This window comes from Pezoporus wallicus, unplaced genomic scaffold (genome assembly GCF_028554395.1).
Source record: "Pezoporus wallicus isolate ANWC-B61680 ecotype Strahan unplaced genomic scaffold, APGP_CSIRO_Pwel_v1 contig_7113, whole genome shotgun sequence".
Lineage (NCBI taxonomy): Eukaryota > Metazoa > Chordata > Aves > Psittaciformes > Psittacidae > Pezoporus > Pezoporus wallicus.
Window position 1 is genome coordinate 542,259 of NW_026642076.1, and position 27,536 is coordinate 569,794.

The window sequence follows — 27,536 nt, forward strand, 5'->3', positions numbered from 1 at the left end:
CTTAAATATTAAAAATAAGGTGCCATTTAGAATAGTAGTGTGCATTTCTGTGAATAACCCCTGAGACTATGTGAACTTCTTAAAGAAAGAGAGAGACAAACAGTTGTGATATCATTCGTCCCTTATATAGTTAAATGCAAATTCTCCTTTACAGTCATATTCCTGATATCTCCCTGCATACACAGCTGATACGCCACCTACTGCAAAGCTGAGCTGACAGTCGGAGCAATGCTAGCAGCATTTCCATTCCAACATCGTGCCGGAGCTTAATAAAGGTGCTTTTTTAAAAAGAAAAAAAAATTCTTTTTTCAAGCTGACAAGAACAAAGCAAGATAGCTGGCTTTTTGTCCTTGCTTTGATAATGGAGAGAAAAATAAGCAGAAGAGAAAATGAATGCGAAGAAAAACACAGCAACTCCGAAGGCTCTGAGCAAGACAAGGACTATAAAACGTCTCTGATTACTCTGAATGTTGGTGGCTATCTATACATCACACAAAAACAGACACTAACCAAGTATCCAGATTCTTTTCTGGAAGGGATCATAAATGGTAAAATAATGTGCCCGTTTGATGCAGATGGTCATTACTTCATAGACAGAGATGGACTCCTTTTCAGACACATTCTCAACTTCCTACGAAATGGAGAACTTCTTCTACCAGAAGGATTTCGAGAAAATCAACTTTTGGCACAAGAAGCGGATTTTTTCCAGCTTAAGGTACTCTCGGATGCAGTGAAATCAAAGTGGGAGAAGGAACAGCTAGCATCTCGGGAGACTACTTTCCTGGAAATAACTGACAGCCACGACCGTTCACAAGGACTTAGAATCTTTTGTAATGCTCCTGATTTCATTGCAAAAATAAAATCCAGAATTGTACTGGTGTCCAAAAGCAGGCTGGATGGATTTCCAGAGGAGTTTTCTGTATCTTCAAATATTATTCAATTCAAGTACTTCATAAAGTCTGAGAACGGTACACGGCTGGTACTGAAGGAGGACAACACCTTTGTCTGCACCCTGGAAACTCTTAAGTTTGAGGCTATAATGACAGCTTTAAAATGTGGATTCAGATTGCTGACCAGTCTGGATTGTTCGAAAGGGTCAATTGTTCACAGCGATGCACTTCATTTTATCAAGTAATCACAAAACCAAAGGAAACGAGCATGCAGCCAGTAAGCCTCCGTGACCTGCAGCCTCCTGGCATCACGATAATATATCTAACTAGCCTTGTACCACAGAGCTGGCTGCTGATCAATTGCTGTGAGCTAATGGTATGTAAATCTCACAATGACATCCATCTCTGGCTTACTTAAGCTGAAAGAAAATGTTATGTCTGACTTTAATAAAATTATCTGCTAAACATTGTAAACACAGACTGAATGCTTTATGCTGTTTGTAATACATGTTTTCTGGATGCTGTCTTTCAACCAGTCTCTAGCTGAATCTTTGTGTACTTGGGTGATTAACATGCATACACCTAACTGCTCTGCTGAACAGCAAGTAGTGAAAGCATTTTCATATAATAAGCAGGCTTAAAATATGTTTTGCTTACAACAAATTCAGAGTGGATTTTAACTGGAATAAATTATTTTAAATGTTCATTAGTCTTTATGCTAATCTATTGTACTGAATTTGCAAAAAAGGGTTTAAGATTAACCAACTTGATTTTAAAGTTAAATGATTTCTCAATTCACTTAAAACTAAACTTACGGCTGTGTTATTACATTAATAAAAATTGCCAAAGCATGTAAACCAACAAAATAATGTAAGGAGGGGGGAATTCATTCTATTACTGGAAATGAGTTGAATCTGCACAGAATGTTAAATTTTATAATTATATATACATCTCAAATGTCTAATAAAAATATTTGACATAAAGTTTCATGTAACAGGTTTCCAGTAATGACATCCTATACTGCTGAAGTCACTATTTCCTACCAATCACTTGTGCTTGTGCGGACAGTCGAGTAACAGACCCCTTGCTTTCCACAATGGCTTACTAAAAGCAAATAGTACTACTAGCTTTCAATAGACCACCTGCTGGCATTACACTCTAAGTAACAGAATAAGTACCTTCTTTCTCCCCATCTCCACTATTTATCAAATCTTTTCATTTATATTTCAAACAAAGCTTTACTATCTTCTATGAAACAACTATATCTAATTTAACTGCAAGTGTTACAAACCAGCCACTCTGCAAAAGCAGACTGAAAAATCATCACAAGAGGCAGAAAGAAGCTGCACTAACTCTAAATTTAAGCTTTGTTCATCACTGAATCCAACTGTTATTCCAGCTCATATGAACTCAAAATTCAAGTGAAATTTTATAAAAGAAAAAAAAAACCAACCAGTTCCCCAACTTTCCCAAAACATCAACTTTTATAGAAATAAATGACATAGTAAGAATGTCAACAAAATGCAGTACACTCCATGCAAGAAGTGACAACCGAGGAAAATAGCTAACACAAAATAGGCTGAGAACAGTTTCATTTCAGCTTTTAGGGGGAACAAATCCACCCTTAGTAGTAGTGACTGGGAATGTAAATGCAAAGTCTGCTTATCCTTCAACATTAAATACTATTTCACTTGTAACATTTAATGCGTGTCATTAACTAGGTCCCTTACAGAGATGAATTGAGAGAGGGACAGTGTATCTCCAGACCAGGCAGCAGTGACCGAAACATTACAATATGATTTTATCAAATGGAGAAATCCTTTCCAGAATACTCCATCAGAATGAACCCACTGTTTAGAAACAACAAACTTTTCTATGCAGTCCCCATGTTACAGACAATAAAAGATGTGGTTCCAAGTAGAACTTTTTCAAACTGAACTGTTTAAAAATCTCCACATTTCAAGCATATGAGCTCTAGAGCTGTTCATGTATCCCAAAACTTCTCTGAGTTTGTTCTATTTCATTAACTACCTACAAACAAAAGACATAGTAAAATACAGTTCTTCACATACACCATCACCATGTGTCAGCCCCCCTCCTTTGCTTCCTGCAAGTTATTTTCAAATTGGTATCTTCAAAAAATTCCTTATTAACCACTAACCTTGTACATACAAGAATCTGTGGGAATTCTGTGAAAAGTAAATGTGAAAATTCCCTTAAAGAAATCCAAAATCCTGCTGATTTTCTACGTCAAGAGATAGAAACACTATAACGTGGAACAATTAACATGAAAAGCCCTTTGTGGACACAACTGTCTACATAAGCAAGAAAAAAAGTGGCAAGACAATCTAAAAGAGGTCCATAAGTTATTTGCAAGTTTTAAAGAAGCATGTTCCCAGCGCTGTCAAGTACACAGCCTGCAGAAGCACAATGTCTGGAGGAGGCTGTTGCTCCTAGGATGTCAAATCATCCATTTTCACTTAAACACTTTTGGTTATCACTTTCACTTTTAACGGATCTTTGATTGAGATTTAAAAGATCATTACAGTTGAAAAGTACAAAAAAAAAATTGCAAAAATCAGGGTTTTTTTCAAATAAGTAATACATGTTAAGTTAAATATATTGTGGTTGCCTGCCTTTCAGTTGGGCTCTTAGGATGGCAAACATCAAGGAACTGTTAGCACTTTAGTATCCGAAAGCATTACCGGTATTTCCTCTCTTAACTCATGAAAAAGCAGTAGAGAATTTGATTGTACTGCATTTATTGTAGAAAACGCTTTTGGAATATAAGCTATTCACAAGCTCATAATTGCAGGTAAAATTCAAACAATCTGAAACATCTTTTAAGAATATTCTATAGCTATTCTCCAACGATTTACGGGAAAATCTTTATTTGCCAGGCTTTGGCTCAGAGAACCGGCTTCCTTCTTAAGCCTATGAAAAAGAAAGAGAACTTGATACCATTTTTTTTTCCCCAAGTGAAAAATGTACTTGTAATTGTTCCATGTTACAGTGTTTTCTAAGCATTAGTAAAAATAAATTCCTGTGTTGTTTTATTTTTGTTACTTAAAACTGAATGATTCATTACCTTAAAGTACTTTTCACTGATATATTTTTTTTTATTTCTGTGTGAATAACCCTGACATCTATGGCACACAGGTAAAGTCATCTGCTGTAACACTAACTTCAATCTTGTCTTCCCATTTTCATGAGCACTCATACATTTCTACAAGTGTCAGGGTTTGAGAGTTTTACATGCCATCCCTGATCAAAGGCACCTCACTCTGCTGTTTGATTCACACAGCAGAAACAGAAGGAAAATAGGGGTAAAAAAAAATCATTCTCTTCCCTGTTCACACTGAACAAAGCCACAACCATGATGAATCACACCATACCACTTCAAGCTAGCTAAAAACTTCAGCAGTTTTTCAAACCAGGGCACGGAGGTGTCTTGCTTTCATGTATGACCAAAATGACCACATAAAACCTCCATACTATGAATAACATTTGCTTTTTACTCTGTAAATATACTAAATATAACATAAATATACTTTGCATATGTTCAGTCACTCAGGTGGCTATTTGTGTTCCACCATTGTAGGGTGTATCAGAAAAAGGCACTAATACTATGACAATAAGAACAGTTCACAGCCAAGTGCTTAAGTCAGAAATACTAACAGTTATCGGAACAACTTTACTTCAAATATGATGTGCATACAAAGTACTTCTATTCTTCCTTCTCTCATTAAGACTTGGATCACAATGAACCTAGCAGAAGAGTCCTACAAGTATCAGCAAGGAATGACAATTTCCATAATTTCTCTGATGATCTTCAATAAAAAATTCCTTCCCCTTCCCCAAGGAGGCACTTTAACCTGCTCCCAGGCTTGGGCAGCTCCACTTGCTTCCCTGACCATTTTCTTGGTTGAGAAAAGGAGCCACCAAGCAGAAAGAACAGAGGGAGCTGAAGGCAGGACTGACCCCCATGCAGTACAAAAAGAATATCCTTGCCCCTATGAATTCCTTGAAAAAATACAGGTAAATGACAAACTGACCAAAACACCCACACTTGGAAACCCACCTTTTCCATCAGTGGAGGAGAAGTCAGCTGCTCTTCTATCACACTTGGCAGTACGCTGGCGTAGGTACCAACTATTTGGTTTATTTCTACATAAGGACAAAACCTAAGAGTTGATGCACTACATCAGACTAAGGTCTGTCTAGCCCAGCGTCCCCTGGTGACTGTGAACTGTTTCCATGCCCTGATCCCCCACATCTCTGAGTAGAACCACCATTTCTGATCCTTTGACCCTCACATCCTTCCCCTTATCTTGTTTCCCTCTACCCCACCATACAACTACTTTTCACTTTTCTTTCACCATACCTCTCCCTTTCACTAGACACGTTACTGTGCTTTGTTAGGGATGCCTAGGTAAGAAGATAAACCCAGGAAAAAAAAATATATAAGATATTCCCTTGAAGTACTTCCTCAGTCTCCAGCCATTTACTGCCCAATGACTTCTAGAGCCAGATGTGGTTTCTGGAGGTAGCACTGATGCTGTGAAACATGCAGGCTGCACAAGGTCAAATTATAGCTCCAGCTACACCTTCAGTACCTGCTCACCCACTGACCAGTGTTTCACAGCGTCATAATTGCGTTATTGACATTTTCACTCATGTCTTATTTTTAATTGCCTTTTTACATTTGTACTTAATACGACTGTATAAGTGGCAATTGGTCACTTCTTTTCTACAGTAGGTAATATTTTTCTAGATCTTAAAGGGGAAAAAAATTACATCATCATTTGCAGCAATCAGTGGTACTGTTATTTTCACCTCTTACAAGCATTACAAGGTTTCTATTCAGTAAGATGAGAACAGCTGAAGAAAATGATCTTCCTCCTCCTCTCCCCATTAGTATACAAGCAGAATAACGGCAGGCAACAAATACTACAATTTAATAATGGCAGTGCCTCATCCATGAATTTATTTGGGTAGAAGTGTCATGTTGCCCTGATTCTGCTGACTTATGAATCAGGCTTGGGGACGAAGGGGACAAGTTAACTTGGGTCTATGACAAAATAAGTATTATTTTCTTCAGCTAGAACTGTTTCATCTTTGATAAATAATTATTGCCTAACCCTTATTTTGTCTCCTGTCCTGCAACAAAGGACAGAAATTACTATTGACAGGGAAGAGACTACTAGTTATAAACCTGAAGGTGTTTTCATATGAAGAGATAGGCTTGCGTAATTCACAAGGTTGAGACAAAAGCCATCGATATGGCACAAGAAACTTAAGATCAGAAAATGAACATTATGGGTTTCAATTACTTTTGAAATAGACGTTCTCCAAGTCCTCTGTGCTGGTATATCACAAAGAACACCGTTGCAGAACACTGCTGCTATAAACCATCATCATTCGCAATAAAATGCCAGAAAACAAGCAGCACAGCAAGGACTGGGGAAAGTAGGAGGGAGATGTATGATGACACCTGAAGAATGCAGATGAGCAAGCACTCGGGAAAAGAAAGCACAGCTCTCTTTCTTTCTGAGGGAAATTGCATAATATCCTGTGGAACTAGACAGTGGATGTCTTTTCCTAAAAATGTGTTTAGTAGGAGTACCACACACAGCTAAAGCAACAGTCTCCCAAAAAGCTGTTTCCATCTCTGCTGGTAACAGTTCAACATCATTGCCATTATCACTTAATGCCACACTTGTTCATTTTAAGCTTCAGAAGAGAATACTGCTCTTTGACTTCAGACACAAAATCATTCACAAAGCGGGTACAATAATTACAGCTGTACACAGCAGCTACTCATTTAAAACACTATTAGCACACAATGACATGCAAGCTCAACATGTTAAGGTTTCAAAACCAAGTAGTTAGATGATGACTGTTATAAATTTAGCCATCCTGAAGGTATGTAAACTTCTGATAACATTAAAAATGACTATGGTATTGCCTTGTTCACTGGTGAAACATAAATGACTTTGGGGGACAGGACCTTGGTTTACAGAGAGTTCGTGAACCCACCAGCTTTGTGGACAGTAAAGGGTGATTCCACTAGTTCCACCTAAAGCATTATACATATTATATATAAATATTATGTAAATATAAATTACATACCATAGATAATATTTTATATTGCTACATACATATTTATTAATATATGTAAATATGCTATTGTATATACATATTTTTATTATATAGGGACCTACAAGAAATCTGGAGAGGGACTTTTTACAAGGGCATGTAGTGACGGGACAAGGGTTAGGCTTTAACTGAGAATGCTTTAAACTGAAAAAGAATAGATTTAGATTAGATATAAGGAAGAAATTCTTCACTGTGAGGTGGTGATAGACTGGGACACAGCTTGCTCAGAGGAATTGTGGCTGCTCCATTCCTGGCAATGCTCAAGGCCAGGTTGGACAGGGCTTTGAGCAACCTGGGCTAGTGGAAGGTGTCCCTGTCCGTGGCAGGGGGGCTGGAAATCAATGATCCTTAAGGTCCCTTCCAACCCAAACCATTCTATGGTTTTATCTCAGTTACCTGAAAAATTAGATCTCTACTCTTTCCTAGGATGCATCATTTTTTGCCTTTTGACACCACCCCAACCCAAGCCTTCAACAGCAGCTTTGTTCCAGATGTGGAAAACTGGGCCAAAAAGAGGTGGCAGGCTTTCTTGCTTACATCACCTGAAGGGAGATTCGATGTCTTCTGTAAAGGGGTGGCACTTCACCAGCCACAGAAGCACACCAGAGAGCTGAGAATTGAGATTTAAAAGCCCAAGCGTTCTTGCTACAGAAATGCCCCAGGAAGATGAGGATCCAAGGGTCTTCCTAAAGCTGTGGGCCTTATACTCAGAGAAGCTTGCAGGGCTGGATTCCCCAAGCAGCAAGGATGGGGAGGAAGCAGTGTGGGGAGAGAGTCTACAATATCTGAGCACTGTGAGATGATGACGAGGAAGGCGGAGGAACTCTGTGTCAATAACCGCCACCTGAGGGCCTTGGGTTTATGGAGCGTCCTGGGTTCAGCAGTAGCAGTCGTGTTTCTCCTTCATGGTAGCTGGTGCAGCACTGTGTTTTGACTTCTAGCCTGGGAACAGTGCTGGTGATACCGATGTTTTTGGTTGTTGCTAAGTGATGTTTACCCTGACCAAGGACTTTGTGAGGCTCATGCTCTGCCAGGGAGGAGGGGAAGCTGTGAGGAAGCAGAGATGGGGTTGAGATAACAACAGATCTGACCAGATTAATAGTCACTCGTCACAATGCTGATTTATTGGCTCTCAAGGTTGTTCCTCTTGATCTCACAGTTTCAATATATCATACCTTACTTCCATCTGGTATTTGCTGTATTAGTGTTTTTCAAGTGTGGGGCTTGGGCTAAGGTTTTTGTCTCATTGTACTTTATGGTAATGACTTGTAATACAATAGAATCATTGATCATGAAACTGATCTGGCTTATGTTCCCAGTGTGGTCACCATCTTTATACTTTGGGAGGTATATAATAGGAGTGCTTAGCAATTACACATATTTTTTCTCCTTCTCAGGTGCTCAACCTGTGAAGGAGACATCCTTTTACCCTCCCAGTCATCACATGACGAAGAAGAAAAAGAGGTAACTTCTCGACCTCGAACCTCAACTGAGCTATGGAATATGTGAAAAGATTTTACCCGTCAACCAGGGGAGCACATCATCACCTGGTTACTCCGATGCTGGGACAATGGGGCCGATGGTCACGAACTAGAAGGTACAGAAGCCAAGTAGCTGGGATCACTTGCTAGAGAAGGGGGAATTAACAAAGCAATTGCAAGAGAGAAAACGTCCCTCAGCCTTTGGAGGCGGCTCTTGGCAGCTGTGAAAGAAAGGTTTCCATAAAAGGACGATGTTATGAGTCGTTCGGCCAAGTGGACTACTATAGGCAAAGGCATCCAGTCTCTGAGGGAATCGGCCATCGTAGAGATGATCTATCACATCAAGGCAAATAACGAGGATATACCCATAGATCCAGATGAAGTTGAATGCACACGACACATGTGGCGAAAACTTACACGGAATGCACCATCATCATATGCCCATTCATTGGCAACAGTAACCTGGAATGACGTAGTACCACTAACAGTGGATGAAATGGTTCATAAACTCTGAGAGTTCGAAGACAATCTCACCCCTTCCATCATCTCAGTTGTGGAAAAACTGCCCCAGGACCTCGAACAATTGAGGGACGATCTATCTGATTTATCCAGCTCCTCACATGTACCAACACACGTCTCAGCTATTAACAAAAGGCGTCCTATTGTTCAAGAGAGAAGATAAAGGAGGTATACGCCACAGGCTACCCTATGGTTTTACCTGCTGGATCACGGAGAAGACATGACAAAGTGGGATGGAAAACCTACTTCAGCTTTGGAGGAATGGGTGAGTGAATTGAAGAGGGGAGCAAGGGCCAAGACTGATCATCCCATGAGAGCTATGGCTTCAGTCTCTGGTGAGCAGGTTCCCAGATGGAGTGGAAGAGCTGATTTTACTCCAGCTCCTGTGATAACAAAGAATAATCCCTTTCACCATGACTTAAGTGTCCAACGCTGTGACGACCATTAGAGGGGCCCTGCCTCCAGCCAGGTGGAGGTAGGGGACAATCGGATTTACTGGACTGTGTGGATCAGATGGCCTGGCACATCAGTCCCACAGAAGTATAAGGCTCTAGTAGATACCGGTGCACAGTGTACCCTGATGCCATCAAGCTGTCAAGGGGTGGAACCCATCTATATTTCTGGAGTAACAGGAGGATCCCAAGAGTTGACTGTGCTGGAGGCTGAAATGAGCCTGACTAGGAGGGAATGGCAAAAGCACCCTATTGTGACTAGTCCTGAGGCTCCATGCATCCTCGGCATAGACTACCTCAAAAGAGGGTACTTCAGAGACCCAAAAGGGTACCGATGGGCTTTTGGTATTGCTGCTTTGGAGACTGAGGAAAGTGAGCAGCTGTCCACCTTGCCTGGTCTCTCAGAGGATCCTTTCGTTGTGGGGTTCCTGAAAGTCGAAGAACAACAAGTGCCAATTGCGATCACAACAGTGCACCGGCGGCAATATCGCACCAACCGAGACTCCCTGATTCCCATCCATCAGCTGATCCGTAGACTGGAGAGTCAGGGGGTGATCAGCAGGACCCGCTCACCCTTCAATAGCCCCATATGGCCAGTGTGAAAGTCTAATGGAGAATGGAGACTAACAGTAGACTATCGTAGCCTGAATGAAGTCACACCACCATTGAGTGCTGCCGTACCGGACATGCTAGAACTTCAGTATGAACTAGAGTCAAAGGCAGCCAAGTGGTATGCCACGATTGATACTGCCAATGCATTTTTCTCAATTCCTTTGGCAGCAGAGTGCAGGCCACAGTTTGCTTTTACTTGGAGGGGTGTCCAGTTCACTTGGAACCGACTGCCCCAGGGGTGGAAACACAGCCCTACCATTTGCCATGGACTGATCCAGACTGCACTGGAACAGGGGCAAGCTCCAGAACACCTGCAATACATTGATGACATTATTGTGTGGGGCGATACAGCCGAAGAAGTCTTTCAGAAAGGGAGAAAAATAATCCAAATCCTGCTGAAAGCCGGTTTTGCCATAAAACGGAGTAAGGTCAAGGGACCTGCACAGGAGATTCAATTTTGGGGAATAAAATGGCAAGATGGACGTAGACAGATCCCCACAGATGTGATCAACAAGATAACAGCAATGTCTCCACCAACTAATAAGAAAGAAACGCAAGCTTTCTTGGGTGCAGTGGGGTTCTGGAGAATGCACATCCCAAATTACAGTTCGATTGTAAGCCCTCTCTATCATGTGACCCGGAAGAAGAATGATTTTAAATGGGGCCCTGAGCAGCAACAAGCCTTTGAGCAAATTAAATGCGAGATAGTTCACGCAGTAGCCCTTGGACCTGTCCGGACCGGGCTAGATGTAAAAAATGTACTGTACACTGCAGCTGGGGAGAACGGTCCTACCTGGAGCCTCTGGCAGAAAGCTCCAGGGGAGACTCGAGGTCGACCCTTTGGCTTTTGGAGTCGGGGATACAAAGGATCTGAGGCCAGCTATACCCCAACTGAGAAAGAGATACTGGCAGCCTATAAAGGGGTTCGAGCTGCTTCGGAAGTGATTGGCACTGAAGCACAGCTCCTCCTGGCACCCCGGTTGCCCGTGCTGGGCTGGATGTTCAAAGGCAGGGTCTCCTCTACACATCATGCAACTGATGCTACATGGAGTAAATGGGCTGCACTAATTACACAACGAACTCGAATAGGAAATCCCAGTCGTCCAGGCATTCTAGAAGTCATCAGGGACTGGCCAGAGGGCAAAGATTTCGGAATGTCACCAGAGGAGGAGGTGATGCGTGCTGAAGAGGCCCCACCATATAATAAACTGTCAGAAAGTGAAAAGCAGTATGCCTTGTTTACTGATGGGTAGGCAGCTGTAGGAAGCAGCTGGAAGGCAGCTGTATGGAGTCCTGGACGACAAGTTGCAGAAACTGCTGAAGGAGAGGGTGAATCGAGTCAATTTGCCAAGGTGAAAGCCATCCAGCTGGCCCTGGACATTGCTGAACGAGAAAAGTGGCCAGTACTTTATCTCTATACTGACTCATGGATGGTGGCAAATGCCCTGTGGGGGTGGTTGAAGCAATGGAAGCAGAGCAACTGGCAACGCAGAGGTAAACCCATCTGGGCTGCTGCACTGTGGAAAGATATTGCTGCCCGGGTGCAGAACCTGGTGGTGAAGGTACGTCATGTAGATGCCCATGTACCCAAGAGTCGGGCCACTGAGGAACACCAGAACAACCAACAAGTGGATAAAGCGGCTAAGATTGAAGTGGCTCGGATGGACTTAGATTGGCAACATAAAGGTGAATTATTTTTGGCCCGGTGGGCCCATGACACTTCAGGCCATCAGGGCAGAGATGCAACATACAGATGGTCCCGTGATCGAGAGGTGGACTTAACAATGGACACTATTGCCCAGGTTATTCATGAGTGTGAAACATGTGCTGCAATTAAACAAGCCAAGCGGTTAAAGCCTCTTTGGTATGGAGGACGATGGCTGAAGTATAAATATGGGGAGGCCTGGCAGATTGACTATATCACACTGCCGACAACCCGCCAAGACAAGCGCCATGTGCTTACCATGGTGGAAGCAACCACCGGGTGGCTGGAAACATACGCTGTGCCCCATGCCACTGCCCGGAACACTATCCTGGGCCTTGAGAAACATATTTTGTGGTGACACGGCACCCCAGAGAGAATTGAGTCAGACAATGGGACTCATTTCCGGAATAACCTTATAGATATTTGGGCCAAAGAGCATGGCATTGAGTGGGTATATCACATCCCCTACCATGCACCAGCCTCTGGGAAAATCGAACGGTACAATGGGCTGTTAAAAAATACACTGAGAGCAATGGGTGGGGGAACTTTCAAGCATTGGGATACACACTTATCAAAGGCCACCTGGTTGGTCAACACCAGAGCACCTGTCAACAGGGCTGGCCCAGCCCAGTCAGAACTTTTATATATTGTAGAGGGGGACAAAGTTCCCGTGGTGCATATGAAGAATTTGCTGGGGAAGACAGTCTGGGTTATTCCTGCTTCAGGTAAATGTAAACCCACTCGTGGGATTGCTTTTGCTCAGGGACCTGGATATACTTGGTGGGTAATGCGGGAAGATGGGGAAGTCTGATGTATACCTCAAGGGGTTTTGATTTTAGGGGAAAACAGCCAATGAACTTAATTGTATGCTGTTGCCTGCTGTGTAATACTTTTATAGCCCATCAACTAGATGTCTCCAGGTCACCAGTGAATAGCCCTGACTTTCCTCCAACCATCATCCCAACAGAGAATGGACTTTGATAGAACCAGATGAGTTCCACAGTAAAGAAACGACCAGCATCAGCAGGCAACGATCCAATACTGCACACAGCCTTTCCTGCCCTGAAAGATTGTTACAAGAGATGGAACCTGACATCATGGACCGAATGGACTTGGCAGTATTATAGGGATTGGTCCATGTACTAAGAAAATGATTTTTTTTCTCTTGGTCTGTGTGTATATGGATGTATATATGTGGGAGAGCGATGGTGTATTGAAAATGTGGGATCTGAGCATGACGTGAATGGTATGGAATAAGGGGTGGATAATGTCCTGGGTTCAGCAGTAGCAGTCATGTTTCTCCTTCTTGGTAGCTGGTGTAGCACTGTGTTTTGACTTCCAGCCTGGGAACAGTGCTGGTGATACCGATGTTTTCGGTTGTTGCTAAGTGATGTTTACCCTGACCAAGGACTTTGTGAGGCTCATGCTCTGCCAGGGAGGAGGGGAAGCTGTGAGGAAGCAGAGACAGGACACCTGACCCAGGCTAGCCAAAGAGGTATTCCATACCACAGCACGTCATGGCCGGGGTGGGGGGTAACTGGGAGGACACGGGCTTCCGGGTGGGACTCGCTTCTTGGCCGGTGGTATCGTATTCTCTTCCCTTGTTATTTTCCCTTATCATTGTTGTCGTTGGTGGTAGCGGTGGTGATTTGTGTTGTACATTGGTTGCTGGACTGTTCTTGTCTCAACCCATGGGAGTTGCACTCTTTCGATCCTCCTCCCCGTTCCTCCGGAGCGGGGAAGGGGAGAGCCCCAGGGTGGGGGGGGGGGGCCCTCGATTGCTTCCAGGCCTTCACCACTCACTGGGAGTGAACAAGCTGCCTGGCTAGGGTTTAAACCACGACATGGAGAAGGCAGATGCCAACACAGTGCAACACTGCGGGTGTATAACACAAGTAACATCTAATTATCCTGAAAGCACTACATTAAAACAAATTAAGAAAATAAATAATATAAAATTCTCTTTTGGCTTCTCGTATGTCAGGTTTCAGAAAGACAATTTTCTTTTTTGCAGCAGAAGTCAGAGAAATTCCCATTTTTAAAAAATTGTTAATAGAAAACATTGAGCTACAGATCTACTGTCACAGCTCCACAGAAAGCTGCTTGTTGTCTCAAAGGAGGCTCTTGATGTTGTACCATAGTGAACAGATAAAGGAAAAAAAGCACAGGTCAGAGGTGGGTACAGACTCTTTTAATTAGGAAGAAAAATTAAGCAAACAAACTAGCAATGAACAGGCTAAGCATTAAAAAAATGTAAACAGAAGCAACTCTAACACCAAACCCAATCATTTATTACCTCTCTACTACTTAAATAAAGCCTTTGGCAAGTATTAGAGACAAAGTAGTACATTTTATCAGTGCTGAAACTGGTAATTTCAGAGGAGCCTGGAAGCCAAGCTGGTAAGAATCAGCTAAAGAGAGAAAAAGGTACTCGTGGGTTAAGAGTGTTATCAATACTAACTTTATCTAAGGCCTGCAGTATTGCCAGGTCTTGTGGTACTTCCAAAACATTTTCTAAAATGAACAGCAAATAATGTTCTTTCCCAATAGGGCAGAAATCTAACATGCAGTCTCTTTTATACGTTCTCACATGATGATAAAAGTCCATCTCTGTATGACTTTTCTGCCAAGCACAGATGATGACTTTAGAGTTTACTCACAGCATACAGAAATCCCTAAGACAATCTCCATGAGTAAGACAATTTGCTGTGGCACAGCTACACACCATTCCAGCTCCTGTTATCACCATGGCCGTTGGCATGATGCTGGGGCTGGAAAAGCCTTATAACTGAGGAAGAACACAAAATGAGCTCTGGTAGATTGTTTCCATACTCAAGCATACAGAAAGCTCAAGTCAACTGTGCTAAAGCCTCCAGTGCTCTCGCAGCTGCAGCTAGCAAAGGCAGAAGAAAATGAATACACACAACATTAGAAGAGTTGCTCTTTGCCTTCATTGCCTTCCCTCTCAAAAAGTTACTTCCATGGTTAAAAAAAGATACTTCAACTATCCCTGATGCAAGCTGTGTAACAGAGGGAAGCAGAGCCTGAGAGTAACAGTACTGGATCAGACTAAAGGTCTGCTTTGCTCAGCATCATGACTCCAGCAAAGTGGCCAAAAGCAAATTATCTATGAAGAAGCCTAAGGACAGCGCAGCCATGTATGATTCTTCCACTGGGTACGCATCCCAGTGTTCACTAGGCTTTTGTGGATTGGGATCTCTTAAATCAGATGTCCTCTCAAGCTTAGTACCCTTTCACGGATTTTCTTTGATTTCCCTAAGGTCAGTCACGTAAGCCTTTAGCAAATACCACCTACACATCCACATCTTGTGGCAAAGAATTCAATAGCTCAATTATATCCTGAATGCAGAACCACCTTTTTATTTACTTTAAAAATGCCTCCTGCTAGTTTTACATCAGCTACATGCCAGCTTTGCACGGGCCAATGCAGCAAGCATTTGATCTCCCTCTGCCCCTTTGATCCATCACTCAAGGTTCTAATTTGCAATACTACAAAGGTCTGAACCCATCGGATGTGATCATACTAGCAGGTGGGTGAGCTGCGATAATCAGCTCACAGAAGACAAACACAAACCCATTTGCGGAGTCATGATCTGTGATGCCAGGCACAGCTGAAATTCATGGGATCTCTCAAGAGCCAGAAGGGAAGACCAAGAACTCTGATATGAGCCAACAGCACACTTCTGCTTAGTACAGTACTTCGACAAGCTGGACATAGACATCACTAACGGACAGCACAGGTTTCTGGGATTGACTCCCACTGATTTATATTGGGGACTGTTCTCAGGATAGAGGCTGCATGACAATGCATACATCAGTGCCACTCAGGCAAATATAAATGTTAGAATATTCCTACAGTATACTAAAATAAATAGCCAGTATTTAAGAACACGAAGGCCACACAAAGGCAAGTTCTTAAAAAATTTAACTCCAGTTAGTGTTGACCTACATTAAATCCATATCCTTTTTGCTGTTCTACCAGTGCACCTTCCCTGTTTCTCCACCATATTTATTATAACCAGTATATCTAATATATATATGTATTATATATATTTGTCATATATGGCAGGGGGGTTGGAACTAGACGATCTTTAAGGTCTCTTCCAACCCAAACCATTCTATGACTCCATGATTCTTTATATATATATATATATTATATATATTATAACCAGCATGATAGACAATGAGTACATATACCTTAAAGCAGGAACTGTTGCTTCTTTGTGTGTTTTACCAGCTACAAATGGAGTCTCATTACTCATTATGGCTCCTGGAAAACTACTAGGAAGCTTGTACTTTAAGCTTTGTTGCATTTACTTGCCAACAAAACAAATTATAATTTCAAGACAAAAGTCTTTCTGTGGCTTGAAAATGGCAGATTGCATAAATAAGTTATCTTCAACACTGAGTTGCAAGCTAGTGTTTAAATTAAGAATTACTGGTTTATCCCTCCTGATAATTTTTCAGTTAGAATTTCACTTCTGAAGTAAAATTAGTATGTTAACTGCTTTAAAGAAAATCAAATGTGCATTTAGCAGCTTTACACAGTCCTGTGTTCTAATGTAAGAACTCTGTCCCTTTAACAAAAAATCACTGATTTTGCCGCTTGCAGTTCAGTGTTTATCAACGTGCTTACATTGAATTTCAAATATTCTGATACATGTACAAACAACAACCTGATTGCAACATCAAAAAATGAAGCAAGTGTCATCTAAGGACAATTCAAGTGTATATTTGTCTCTGCAAGTGCACATTAACAACTGGCAACATTTTAATACTAGATTCACACTGTACTGTCTGCAGCAGCTCAGATAATTTATTCCTTTTAATAAAAGTAAATTCAGAAATTATTCCAGTGCTGCCTCTCCCTTCACTAGAAGGCACTTGTACTACTCACTGGCAGCTTTAGGGAAAAGAAAAGACTAACACCTTGTCCTAAGGCACATTAAGAAGTGAAGGCCAGTATTTGCTATAAACTTACATTAGAGACTTCAAGAGATGAAATCTGGATTCACCAGGAGTTCAATTCGCTTGAAGAAGGTTCAGGAATTTCAACTAGGAGGTTGCACATAACACTGCCTGACACACACATTCTTAAAGAAGAAAGTGCATCTGTACATTGCGTACAGACCTGGATAATACCTCCTCACACATCTCCCTCCCACCCAAAAGCAATGCTGTGCTTTCAAAACTACATTCTCAAAGGTTAGGTAACATAATCAATTGCTGCCTGTGCAACTTTCACTTACGCACTTGCACAAGGACAGTACCTAGTTACATTTGCTCTTACGTGAGAAGGCATTTCTTTACATCATTCTTAACACACTACACAGACTCACGACAGCAGCTTCTGGGTATTTTTATTTGGGGAGAGATGAGGAGCATGTCACACTTTAACTGTCACAAATGACTGGTGTTCACAACTTCTGTCACCTCCAGTAGCACCTAGAGGCAGGTGCAAGCAAAGCCATATGCAAACAGGAACTACTTATACATATTTTAGTTTAAATCACTTGCTCATTATCATATAGGAACAAGCAAAGCCAATTCTCATTTCTCTTTTCCATTAGCTGAGTGCGCAATTTGCTACACTCCTTTCCTATCTGACAGAAACCAGCCTTCAGGCACTAAAGAATACTGGCTGAATCACCAAGCACTGCTCATCATAAGCACTAATCAAATAGGATATCTGTATGGAAAAAGTGACCTAAAACAATGCGAAAGGAGCTCAAACTTAGTTTCAGTAAATTTGTTCCACGTTTATCTTAATTCCTGAATATTTTGACCACAACCATAGCATCATTCAAGATATTATGGATACTTCAGGTTTACATGGGCTCAACAAACAGGGATATTTCACAGAAGGAAAATCCATGAGGACCTGTTAAATAAAACACTATCACCCCTGGCTCTGGATCTCTCTGAACTGTGAATCATTAAAGGCTAGAAGAAGTATTCTGGGGAAGTATCACTATGTTTTCACATCATTCTTATACTCTTCCCAAGGCATCTGCTATTCACCACCACCAAGGACAAGATACCAGCTAGCCAACCTTTGGACTGACCCAGGATCACGTCATTTCTCTCCAAATGGTATCAAGTAGAATAGCAGTGCTGGTACTATCTCGCATTTCAGTAAGTGGTTTACAACCATTGTGACAATAAATCTGATTTAGTCACATTTAATACTAACAATTCACAACATAAAAAATTCTGAAGATTTATAGTACCAATGCAAAAGTGTCGGGGAAATTCTTAAGCATGTAAATCAAAGGATTTCTGATTGTTATTTACCTCATTTACCTCCTTTATCTACTACCAAACTACACATAAACCTTACATACTTTTATTATAGTAATACCCAAAAGCAGTTACCTGGGTGTTCTTATACTTAAATGCTACATAAATGCATAAAAGATACCATCTTTGCCTCAAAGTACTTATGCAGTCCAAAATAAAGTAGATTAACAGCAAAATGGAGCACTCCATAACCTGAATTACTTGAAAGGCAGTTTGGAAAATGTCATCTGAGTTTCATGATGATTTTCAGAAAAAAAAAAGAATAGGCAAAGAAGTGCAGTTGATGGCCAAGACTCCTCCTTTAAATGCTGCAGTGTAACCACCTACCATTTACTCAGAAACTGAATCCACAACCAGCCAGATTCCATCAAATGGGTTTAGCACTAATCTTGTCAGCACATTTAAATAGACTCCAGCATACAGTAACTCATTCTTCTGACCGAAGCAAAAATACAAACAACTAAACACGTGACCATCTTACACAGTATTTGCAGAACAAAGAGACACCAAGAGTGAAGAGCAGACAATCATTCAAAAGCAAACCCAAACAGAATAAAAACTCCACAAGCAAAGCAAAACCAGGGTGTGCCCCTACAACTAAGGGACATCAGAGAAATGCAATGTAAGTGTCAAAATTTTGATTCATTTTAGCAGTTAATCTCTCAAGATCTGTTTTATCTGAGACATCCCACAGCAGTGAGTCTCAGGTTTCAAGTGGGATAAAAGCTAATCTCTAGAAATAGCCCTATATAACCCTAAAACTGCACCATGATTAACATATAACCAGTGACCAGATTTTAATAAGTAATTGGGAAAATGGCAAGCTATAAAACACACTGTGGATTCAGTACAAGTTTACAGGCTATAACAGTTCTAACACCAGTGTTTTGCTATGTTTAAGCCAGTGTAATAAAATGAATCTCAATATTATACAGAATTCCATCCTAAATAAAACAAAACCCAAACCCTACTCTTCGCAGACACAAAGTATACACTTTTGACAATATCTGATGCTGAAATGAAATTCAAATAAAAAATATTAAAAAAACAGGTATCTCCATGTTAAAGTGTCCAAAAAACTACTTTCAAGAAGACATTTTGAAAACCCACCAGCATTACTCTTCTGCTTAGGAACTGCTTTTTAAGAAAGGCATGAGACTCTTCCCAGTCCATCTGCTGCCTCTGCCATTACCACTTACGAGTGCCAGCCCACTTTCAATACTACTTAATATGCGTGCATCAGAGGTAATCCTTCTACTAACAAAACTGAGATTTGTCTATATATTTTGTGTTAGCTGTGCCTAGTTTCCCAGGTTCACAGGCTCTTCCTAACACTGGCATTTACTTGCGCTAGTACGTTAATGTTATTTTTGAAACACCTTTTTAATAAAAGCAGAAAAGGGGATTTTTGTTAAATACTACTTGACACTGTAAGATTCTCATGCTGTTGTGTACCTACCGGGGAATTTCAGTAATGCAAACCCAAAGGATTTAGCAGAAGAGAAGGGAGCAGCGAGCTAGGAACACAGAGCCTCAAAGAGAGCTTTGCTCCAGCTGCTGAGGAATTGCACTCAGATATACCTACGTTAGAATAAGACTTTCTGGAACGATGTCCTTCAGTGGCTATAAAGGAAGCCTGCACAGACCTGAAATAAAATATTTAGATTCCTAAGGCTGCTATCCTACATGAAATAAGCATGTTGCCCATTTTACACAAAAATACCAATCAAAGGGCAATACTTTTATTTACTACTCTGAGCTGTGTAAAAATCCCAACACTTTTACTCTAGCAACGGCAGTTTGAGAAACACCCTTAGAATTTTTAACTCTACCAAAGATATCATTGGACTGACTAATATGTAACTGGAAGGCAATATCAGGGAACTAACCATTTTTGATTCTTTCCGAAGAACTGACAAGTCTTTCACAAGAATTTCATTTTTATTAGAAAAACTGAATAAAGTACAATACTAGAACACTATCTTTTTTTTTTTTCTGCCTGCTCAGCCTGTGCAATTAAGATCAAATAATAAAAGATCTGGAAATTTGCCAGACTTTCCAATTGAGAGGAAAGAGTTCAAACTTAAAAACAGAGTCAATGAACCTAGAAAAAATAAAAAAGTTGAGGAATAAAGAAAATAATATAACATTCGAAAGAACATTACATTTCTAAATCTCTCCCTCATCATTATATTCCCCTTCGTTTAAATAAAATAAGTAATTTAAGCATTTAGTCACAGCAGATGATCAGTTTATGAAGTCATGTTTCAATTTTATGGTATTCTACCCTACAAATATAACAAAAAAAAAGACTCCTTTTTCTTGAAAAGTAGAACTGAAAAGCTGCAGTCATAATTAATTTCTCAAGTGTTGCAAAGAAAGTGTCCATACTCACCAGTGCTGCTGCTTTCAGATTTTTCTTCTGGTTGGCTTTCTGGAGAAAGAACAAATGAACAAAAAAGGAAATGTTTCTATGTTGATTATGTGAAATGACAAAGTGGGTTGCAAAGCAAAGAAAGGTAAATGATGATAAAATCACAATCACTAGGTTTGACTGATGTTTATAAATTTGTTTTCTGAAGGATAATTTGCCAACGGGAATAAAAAAATAAACATCTTTAGCACGCAAATTCACAACTTCAATGAGAGAACTCTATTACACCTCATTCAAGAATGAAGTTACACATTTATACAAAATCAGTAGTAGGGTTATGCTTAAGCAATGGATAGTATCCATTTATCACACTCTGGACAGATCAACATTATTTTGGGGTATTTAAAAAATAAAAAAAATCAAAGTTCTGCAAAAGAATGCTCTTAATTGGCACTGGTGAATTTTTTAACTTGACCAACCTCTTCTCTACCCTTTCTGCAGATAAGTATTCTTCAATCTTTCCCTTACAAGGGCATGTAGTGATAGGTTTTTTAAACTAAAGAGGGTAAATTTAGATTAGACATCAGGAAGAAATCCTTTATTGTGAGGGTGTTGAGGAACTGGCACAGGTTGCCCAGAGAATCTGTGGCTGCCCCATCCCTGGTAGTGCTCAAGGCCAGGTCGGACGGGGCTTTGAGCAAGCTGGTCTAGTGGAAGGTGTCCCTGCCCATGTCAGGGGGGTTCGAAGTGGAAGATCATACGGTCCCTTCTAAGCCAAACCATTCTGTGATCCTATGATTCTCTTTCTTATCATTTGACCTCAAATGGTACTATAGCCCAGCAGGTTAGGAAATAAACCCACATAATCAAAAGCATCTCCTGTTTCACAGGGCAGAGAATATAAGTATGCATTGAAGAAAAAAAAGAGACACAAGCGTTGAAAAATGACTTGCCAAAAGATGATCACTCGGGTGAATGGCAGAGTCAGAATCAGAAACAGTTTTCTGCATGAAATTCCAATCTCACATTTCAAGAAATGGCAGCCGGTGGATATATTTTGGTAAACTGAGTTCTAACACTTACCAAGCCCTATGAAATTAAACCCCTACATAAATCTGTCAATCTGAAATTTGACTACTCTTCCTGTATTTCTCCTTTTTACACATCTTCTAAGGTAGAGAATAAAGAAGAACACTTTCACTTATCTGAAATACAGTTTAAAAATGGTGAAATATACTTATCCTTAGCTTTCAACTCAGACATGTCACAGCTATCATTACAGACTATTTACTTACAGGCAAGAGTGAATTACTGCTCTAACTCAGAGAGTAATTTTTGAGTTCAGTTCATTTGATCATTTCTGCCATATACAAGCTGGGTATTAACAGAACTGAAAACACGAAATATTTTACAAAACCTTTTTCATGCCACTGATTCTCTGGCTTTCACGGCTGGTAGCCCTGTTTTCTCATTGAGATGGCTGACAGCCTGAGGACTAATGCAAACAGAAAAAGCAGTATCTCACAGATCCTTCTTTCTTTACCAGTAGCTGTCTTAGTAGCTGAAGGCAACATGCTTTCTCAACAAGAAAACATCATTATATGGCCTCTTCCCACCCATGAGGATTCACAAAGCAAGTTAAGATGCCTGCCAACATTCAGACACACATGCAGGATAGCCTGTGTAGAGAAAAACATGTATCTTTTCACTGACATAATTTTTTGTGTGCATTTAGCACACTTAAAGCATAATGTTATTACCTAACCAATATCCTAACTGAGTTGCAACTTAATCAAGGAAACATTTAGTACACACACAAGAAGCAAAGAGGACATAATGAAGAATATGCAAACACACTAAGATACTGACTGAACTGAAATGTAAGAAGCAGCTGGATTCAAAACTGTTTCTTTTTAATTCTGCTTCAGTGAAAGACTAGCTGCCTAACCAAAGCTACGGCATAAGACATCATACTTCAAAATTGCTAACAGCATCTCTGATTCAAATAAAAATAAATGTATATCATGTCTACAGGGGGAGTGCATGTGCTTGCTCATTGGTATCAACAGAATCTGCCCTCAAGAGGAGCAGAGACAAAAAAAACAGACAAAAATTAAGCCTTGCAAAAAAGTGGTGGTTTTTTCCTCATCATTGGACAATTTGGTCTTGTTATGACTAGGTCACAATCGTAACAAAAAAGTCTCTGCTTTAAAAATCTTCTCTGTACTAATACAATGAAGAAAGTGAAGGAAGTTGTACTATTGCCTATTAAATATATTTTCTCAATGCAGATTACAGCTGCTCAGCCTCCTCCACAACATGCAAGATTCACAGATAAATGTCAGCAAGTTGGTTGGGATATTTTTTGTTGTTGCTTGTAGGGTTGGGTTGTTTTTTCTTGGGGGGGGGAGGGAATTTATCACAATCAGTGAGACTTAAAGAAATAAAGAAATTTTAAGGAGGTGAATTAGGCAGAAAGCCAATTCTATTCCTACCACACTGAGCCCATTCTAACATACCATATATTTTGTGCATCCAATCTCAATTGTTTAAATTTGTACAAGAATTAACAGCCTATATCTTTAATAACAAAAATGAAAAGAAAATTAGCTTACCCCTCCCAGCCAGCTGAACGCACTTTGCAGTAATTTGTTAAACCTCGCAACACCCATATGAAGTAAATAAATATAATTTCAATCTTTTAGAGATGGAGGAGAAAGATGATCCAAGCAGTCTCAGTTGTTTTCTAAATGGACCATATGTCACAATAATATATATGGAATTTTGCCCCATCAAAACGCTGTCTGTAATTAGATTAGCTTGAGTCATACTCTGCTTTTCTGATCATGGGTTGCATCTTCTTTATGATCTTCAGAAATATTTGGAAATCTGCATAAATGCCAGAGATCTGAAAGGCTGCTGTTGCTTCTCTTTCTTTTGATCATGAGGCTGCTGTTAAGTTTTCCTTTGCTAACAGTCCATAAGAGACTGAAGTACATAAAGGAACAAACAAGCATTAAGTAAGACCCCAGAGCATTTTGGAAGTGGAATGTGTGCTTAAGGGACAGCCTGAACAAACAGAGACACCTGGAAAGTTCTGCTGATATAGAGAGGTATATACCAAAACCCCTCAGCAGGCAGAGCTAAGATGACAGAATAATGAAGGAGGGATGTTTATTTCCTAAATAGCAGTTTGATGAGGAATTTCAGAAGTCAAACATTCATCTAATACGATTGGAAGTAACATTACACAGCATCAAGATTCTGAGCACTACATATTTTACTGGAAATAGTTAAATGTAATTAAAGGAGTAACTGCTTTAATGAAGGAAACATCCTTCTGGGATTTTATTTAGTGTTTCTTCATTTCACATTTCTTTAAATGGCTGATATTTCAAAATACAAATATGATATCTGATATTTCAAAATACAAATATACAAAATACAGAATAAAACCCTCCAAATATTCATTTTCCCTGAAATACAATTGCACATTGCACATTACACAGTAGGTGTGATTGATAAACAAACTCAGAAAAGGATCTTTCATATATGAGAAGCTGTATAAAGGAAAAAAAAAAAAAAATCAACCCAAAACAAGGCAAGAAGATTCAAAGAGTATGGGAATAAAGGAGCTGTTCTAAGATATACAGGCAGAGTTATGTGTATTACTGAACAAGAATACAAAAATATTTGAATTTCATGAGTTGAGATTCTGAAAGAGAAGGCTCAGAAAACCGGAGAAGGATGCAATGTTAAGAGATAGCCATCCTCTGTGAAGCATGAAACAGTGAAACAATCCATGCATGAATGCTGCTCAGAAACAAAGGCCTGCTAGTCATTCTGTCAATGGAATTCTCTGAACATTTTGTGCTTTCCACACGATGGAATGAGCATGAAGGAATTTAAAGTCACTGAAAGAGGCATTAAGGCAATCCCACTTATGAAGTGGGAGTTGTGAAAATATATTCAAAACTTCAATAAAATGAGTCATCTCACCCAACTTTACAGAAATAGCTTATACTTTATTTGTGCCTACAGTGTAAAACCTTCCTCTCCACCCATCAGTCCTTTACAGCTAGAGATGCAATTGCCTGCCAAGGTCTGTGTTTTCCCAAGTCACATTAGTAGCACATTTTGTCTAAGAACTAGCTCAGTAAGAAACTTGTACCATTATCTGTAACATAGCTGCATTTTTTATTTATATTTAGACCCAGTAATCCAAAACTACCTGCTGGCAGAAAAATTAAGCAACAGGCAATTAAAACAGTAAGGGAATTAATTTATAACCACAATCAGAAAAGTTTCCTGTTAAATGTTTAACAAAAGCATGTTCCCATTCCTTCAACCAAGAATGAAACTGTCAAATTATAGCACTTCCTTATGCCAGGGTGTCTGCCAGTAGGAAGCTCAGAAAAAAAACACAATTTTAACCAAACATATCCTGTATCAGGCCCCTAGGTAGTTCTTAGCTACATACACACAAGAAAAATTCATTTTCTTCAATACAACATATTGAAATATATGCAAAATGCTCTGCTTTCCTCCCACCCAAAAAATTACAGCTATGATAGCGGATGACAAAGATAAGACAAAATGACTAGAAGCACAAATAGCATTGTTGCATAGCAACTGTTGATGTACATATGGTGATGTTTATGGAACAGAATGTAGTTCATATTTAATGCTGAAATAATACTGAAACCAGCCTAGACAGCAAGACCTAGACAGCAAGAGACAACTGCGCTTTGGATGCCTCTGCAGAAGCCACACTTCCCACCAGCTTTGCTAAACTGATGCTCGGGAACACCATGGCAGGTCTTAGTCATTTGCCCAGCAATGAAGACAACAAAAATGTCTCACATGTGCAAACAGCCTTGCAAAGGAAGTAGACAGTTATTTTGCAATTACTACTTTTGGAGTGTACTGTACTCTGTATTATTCATTAGAGCTATTTAAAAAGAGAAACAGAAACAGGAGAAACCCCACAGCTAGTCTAAACAGAAAGTGCACCACGTACAAAAGCCAGCATAGACCAGATTTTTAATAGTATCTGGGATGGAATCCACTTTACCCAGCTTTATATTAGCCTAGATCTACTACACACTGCAGAAGACCAAGAAACTGCAATTCATTACACTTTGGACACAACAAATGGCACCTCAAAAGAGACTGCTGCTGTCCATTAACTAATACAGGACCACCAGAGGTTAAGAGGTTTACGATGTAAGAGCGAAAGGACTTCTTTCAACTACAACAGGTATTAGAAGCAAGTTCAGCTAAGACAAAACAAAACCCACAGAAAATACATTCAGAAGTCTAGAAATTACATCATGCAGGAAAAATTAAACTGCTTGTCAAATCTGATCTCTTTTGCCTGCTCTAAGTGACCTGACGAGTCAATGTGAAGTGCTCAATTATCCAGAATATGTAAACTCCCTGCAGCATCTTCCAAGATTACAAAATATTTCAGAGGCAGCTTTGTTAGCCCTCACTCATTTTCTGAAACAGCATCAAAAAAAGATGGCCACTATAACACAAGGATCCCAGGATTAGAGAAGAGCACACTGAATAGATCTTAGGGCTTTTAATGTGCTCAAAAAAAAAAAAGGGAAGAAAAAAACCAAACCAAAACCAATCCAACAAACCCACCACCAAAGAGACCCTTTACGGGAGAAACCCAACTGATTTACGCCATTTGCTCCATTTTAGGTTCAGTCCTCCAGAAGGGTATTGACTGAGGTCAGCAGTGCATGAAGCACTTTTTTTATTCATATTTCATTTGCATAATCCCTCAAACACATCCTTCCAGATGCAGCACTAGCCATGCCATCTGCAGTTCCAAAACAGCTTAATCTTTGGCCCACAGTTCAAATTGGCATCTTGATATTGTAACATGGTGCACTTTGCAAAAGAAAATGGAACCAGATTACAAATGCCTTTCACAAAAATACACTAATTTTAATTTGAAAAAAAATACTTGTCTGTGAACGTAAGAATTAATGAATTTCAATTTCCTGTGACTCCTTCTTACTGTGGATTGACTGATGTACAAAGATGTGCAAGTTTTTATTGAGTCTTTTTTTGCATGCTTGATATAATTATAGTGTTTTTTTCCATGTGGACTTTCTGGCATCAAACAGGGCAGCAGACTTTATTTCAGTTGGGATAGCCATATAGTTTTGTTTCACTCTTCAGACACCAGATTCTTCACACTAGCCATAATTCACTACAAAACTTGTTGAAATTGGCTTTGGAGCTCAAAACATATTGCCAATACACATTTAAACACAAGAGTGTGGCTGCAGGAACATGGTGTCTGCAAGAAATTTGACGAATTTGGAGTACCTGTGTCATACTCATCTTTACAACCAAAAAGAGTCACACAAGAAAAGCACATTAAAGTTTATTTTCGATTGTGCTGCCAATGCCAGCTTTAATACAACAGCAACACATTTTAGGCATTTTGCATTTAAGCAAGTTTCATGAAAACTCACTGACTGCATGTGATGCTTGCTAACCTCAAGCAAAAACAATTTTGACAGGGTATATGCTTGTTCCGTGCTTCATTCCAAACATTTCTAATGTCAGTAACTACCCTTTGTTCCCAATTAATATAATAACTTCTACTCAAAAGATCCATGGTCCTTGAATAACTTTTTCTAGTTGCTAAGAAATGCAAAATTTTTAGTTGATTACATAAAGATTGGACAGGTTCTAAGTACCTAAAGTTTTTGAGACACTGGTATTACAGATGGTAAACCAGAAATAAATGGGCAACTTCTTGTCATAACATTCTAATGACTTTCATTCTAACTGATGACAAATATTCCACATTCTAGTTAAGCATATGCACCCACTGCAGATTAAGTTATCATCAGAGGTTTTTGAAGCAGTATTTTGTATCAAAAGGTGTCCTGGAAATCAAAATCCCATGAGATTTGCATCAAACATGCAAAAGTCACCAAATAATGTTAAATACATCTTCACACCTAAAATCTCTTTCCCTTGTCAAGCATTCTG

General features: G+C 39.9%; 2 protein-coding genes across 3 annotated transcripts in view; one reads left to right on the forward strand and one right to left on the reverse strand.

Annotated features, from left to right (window-relative positions):
• Nucleotides 1-27,536, reverse strand: part of GTF2F2 (general transcription factor IIF subunit 2) — a 96,988-nt gene that overhangs the window by 56,227 nt on the left and 13,225 nt on the right. The window contains exon 5 of one of the 2 annotated variants that reach the window (XM_057426927.1): nucleotides 20,535-20,573. The exons of the other annotated variant lie outside the window; for it this stretch is intronic. Within the exon in view, the coding sequence (XP_057282910.1) occupies nucleotides 20,535-20,573 (39 nt within the window). The remainder of the gene's footprint in view (nucleotides 1-20,534; nucleotides 20,574-27,536) is intronic. 2 annotated transcript variants of the gene reach the window in all.
• Nucleotides 181-1,594, forward strand: KCTD4 (potassium channel tetramerization domain containing 4). Its single transcript, XM_057426929.1, has one exon. It carries the CDS (start codon nucleotides 362-364, stop codon nucleotides 1,133-1,135), a length of 774 nt encoding a protein of 257 aa, XP_057282912.1. The 5' UTR covers nucleotides 181-361; the 3' UTR covers nucleotides 1,136-1,594.

Coding starts and splice junctions, on each gene's coding strand:
- KCTD4 (XM_057426929.1), top strand. CDS start 362: ATGGAGAGAAAAATAAGCAGAAGAGAAAATGAATGCGAAGAAAAACAC.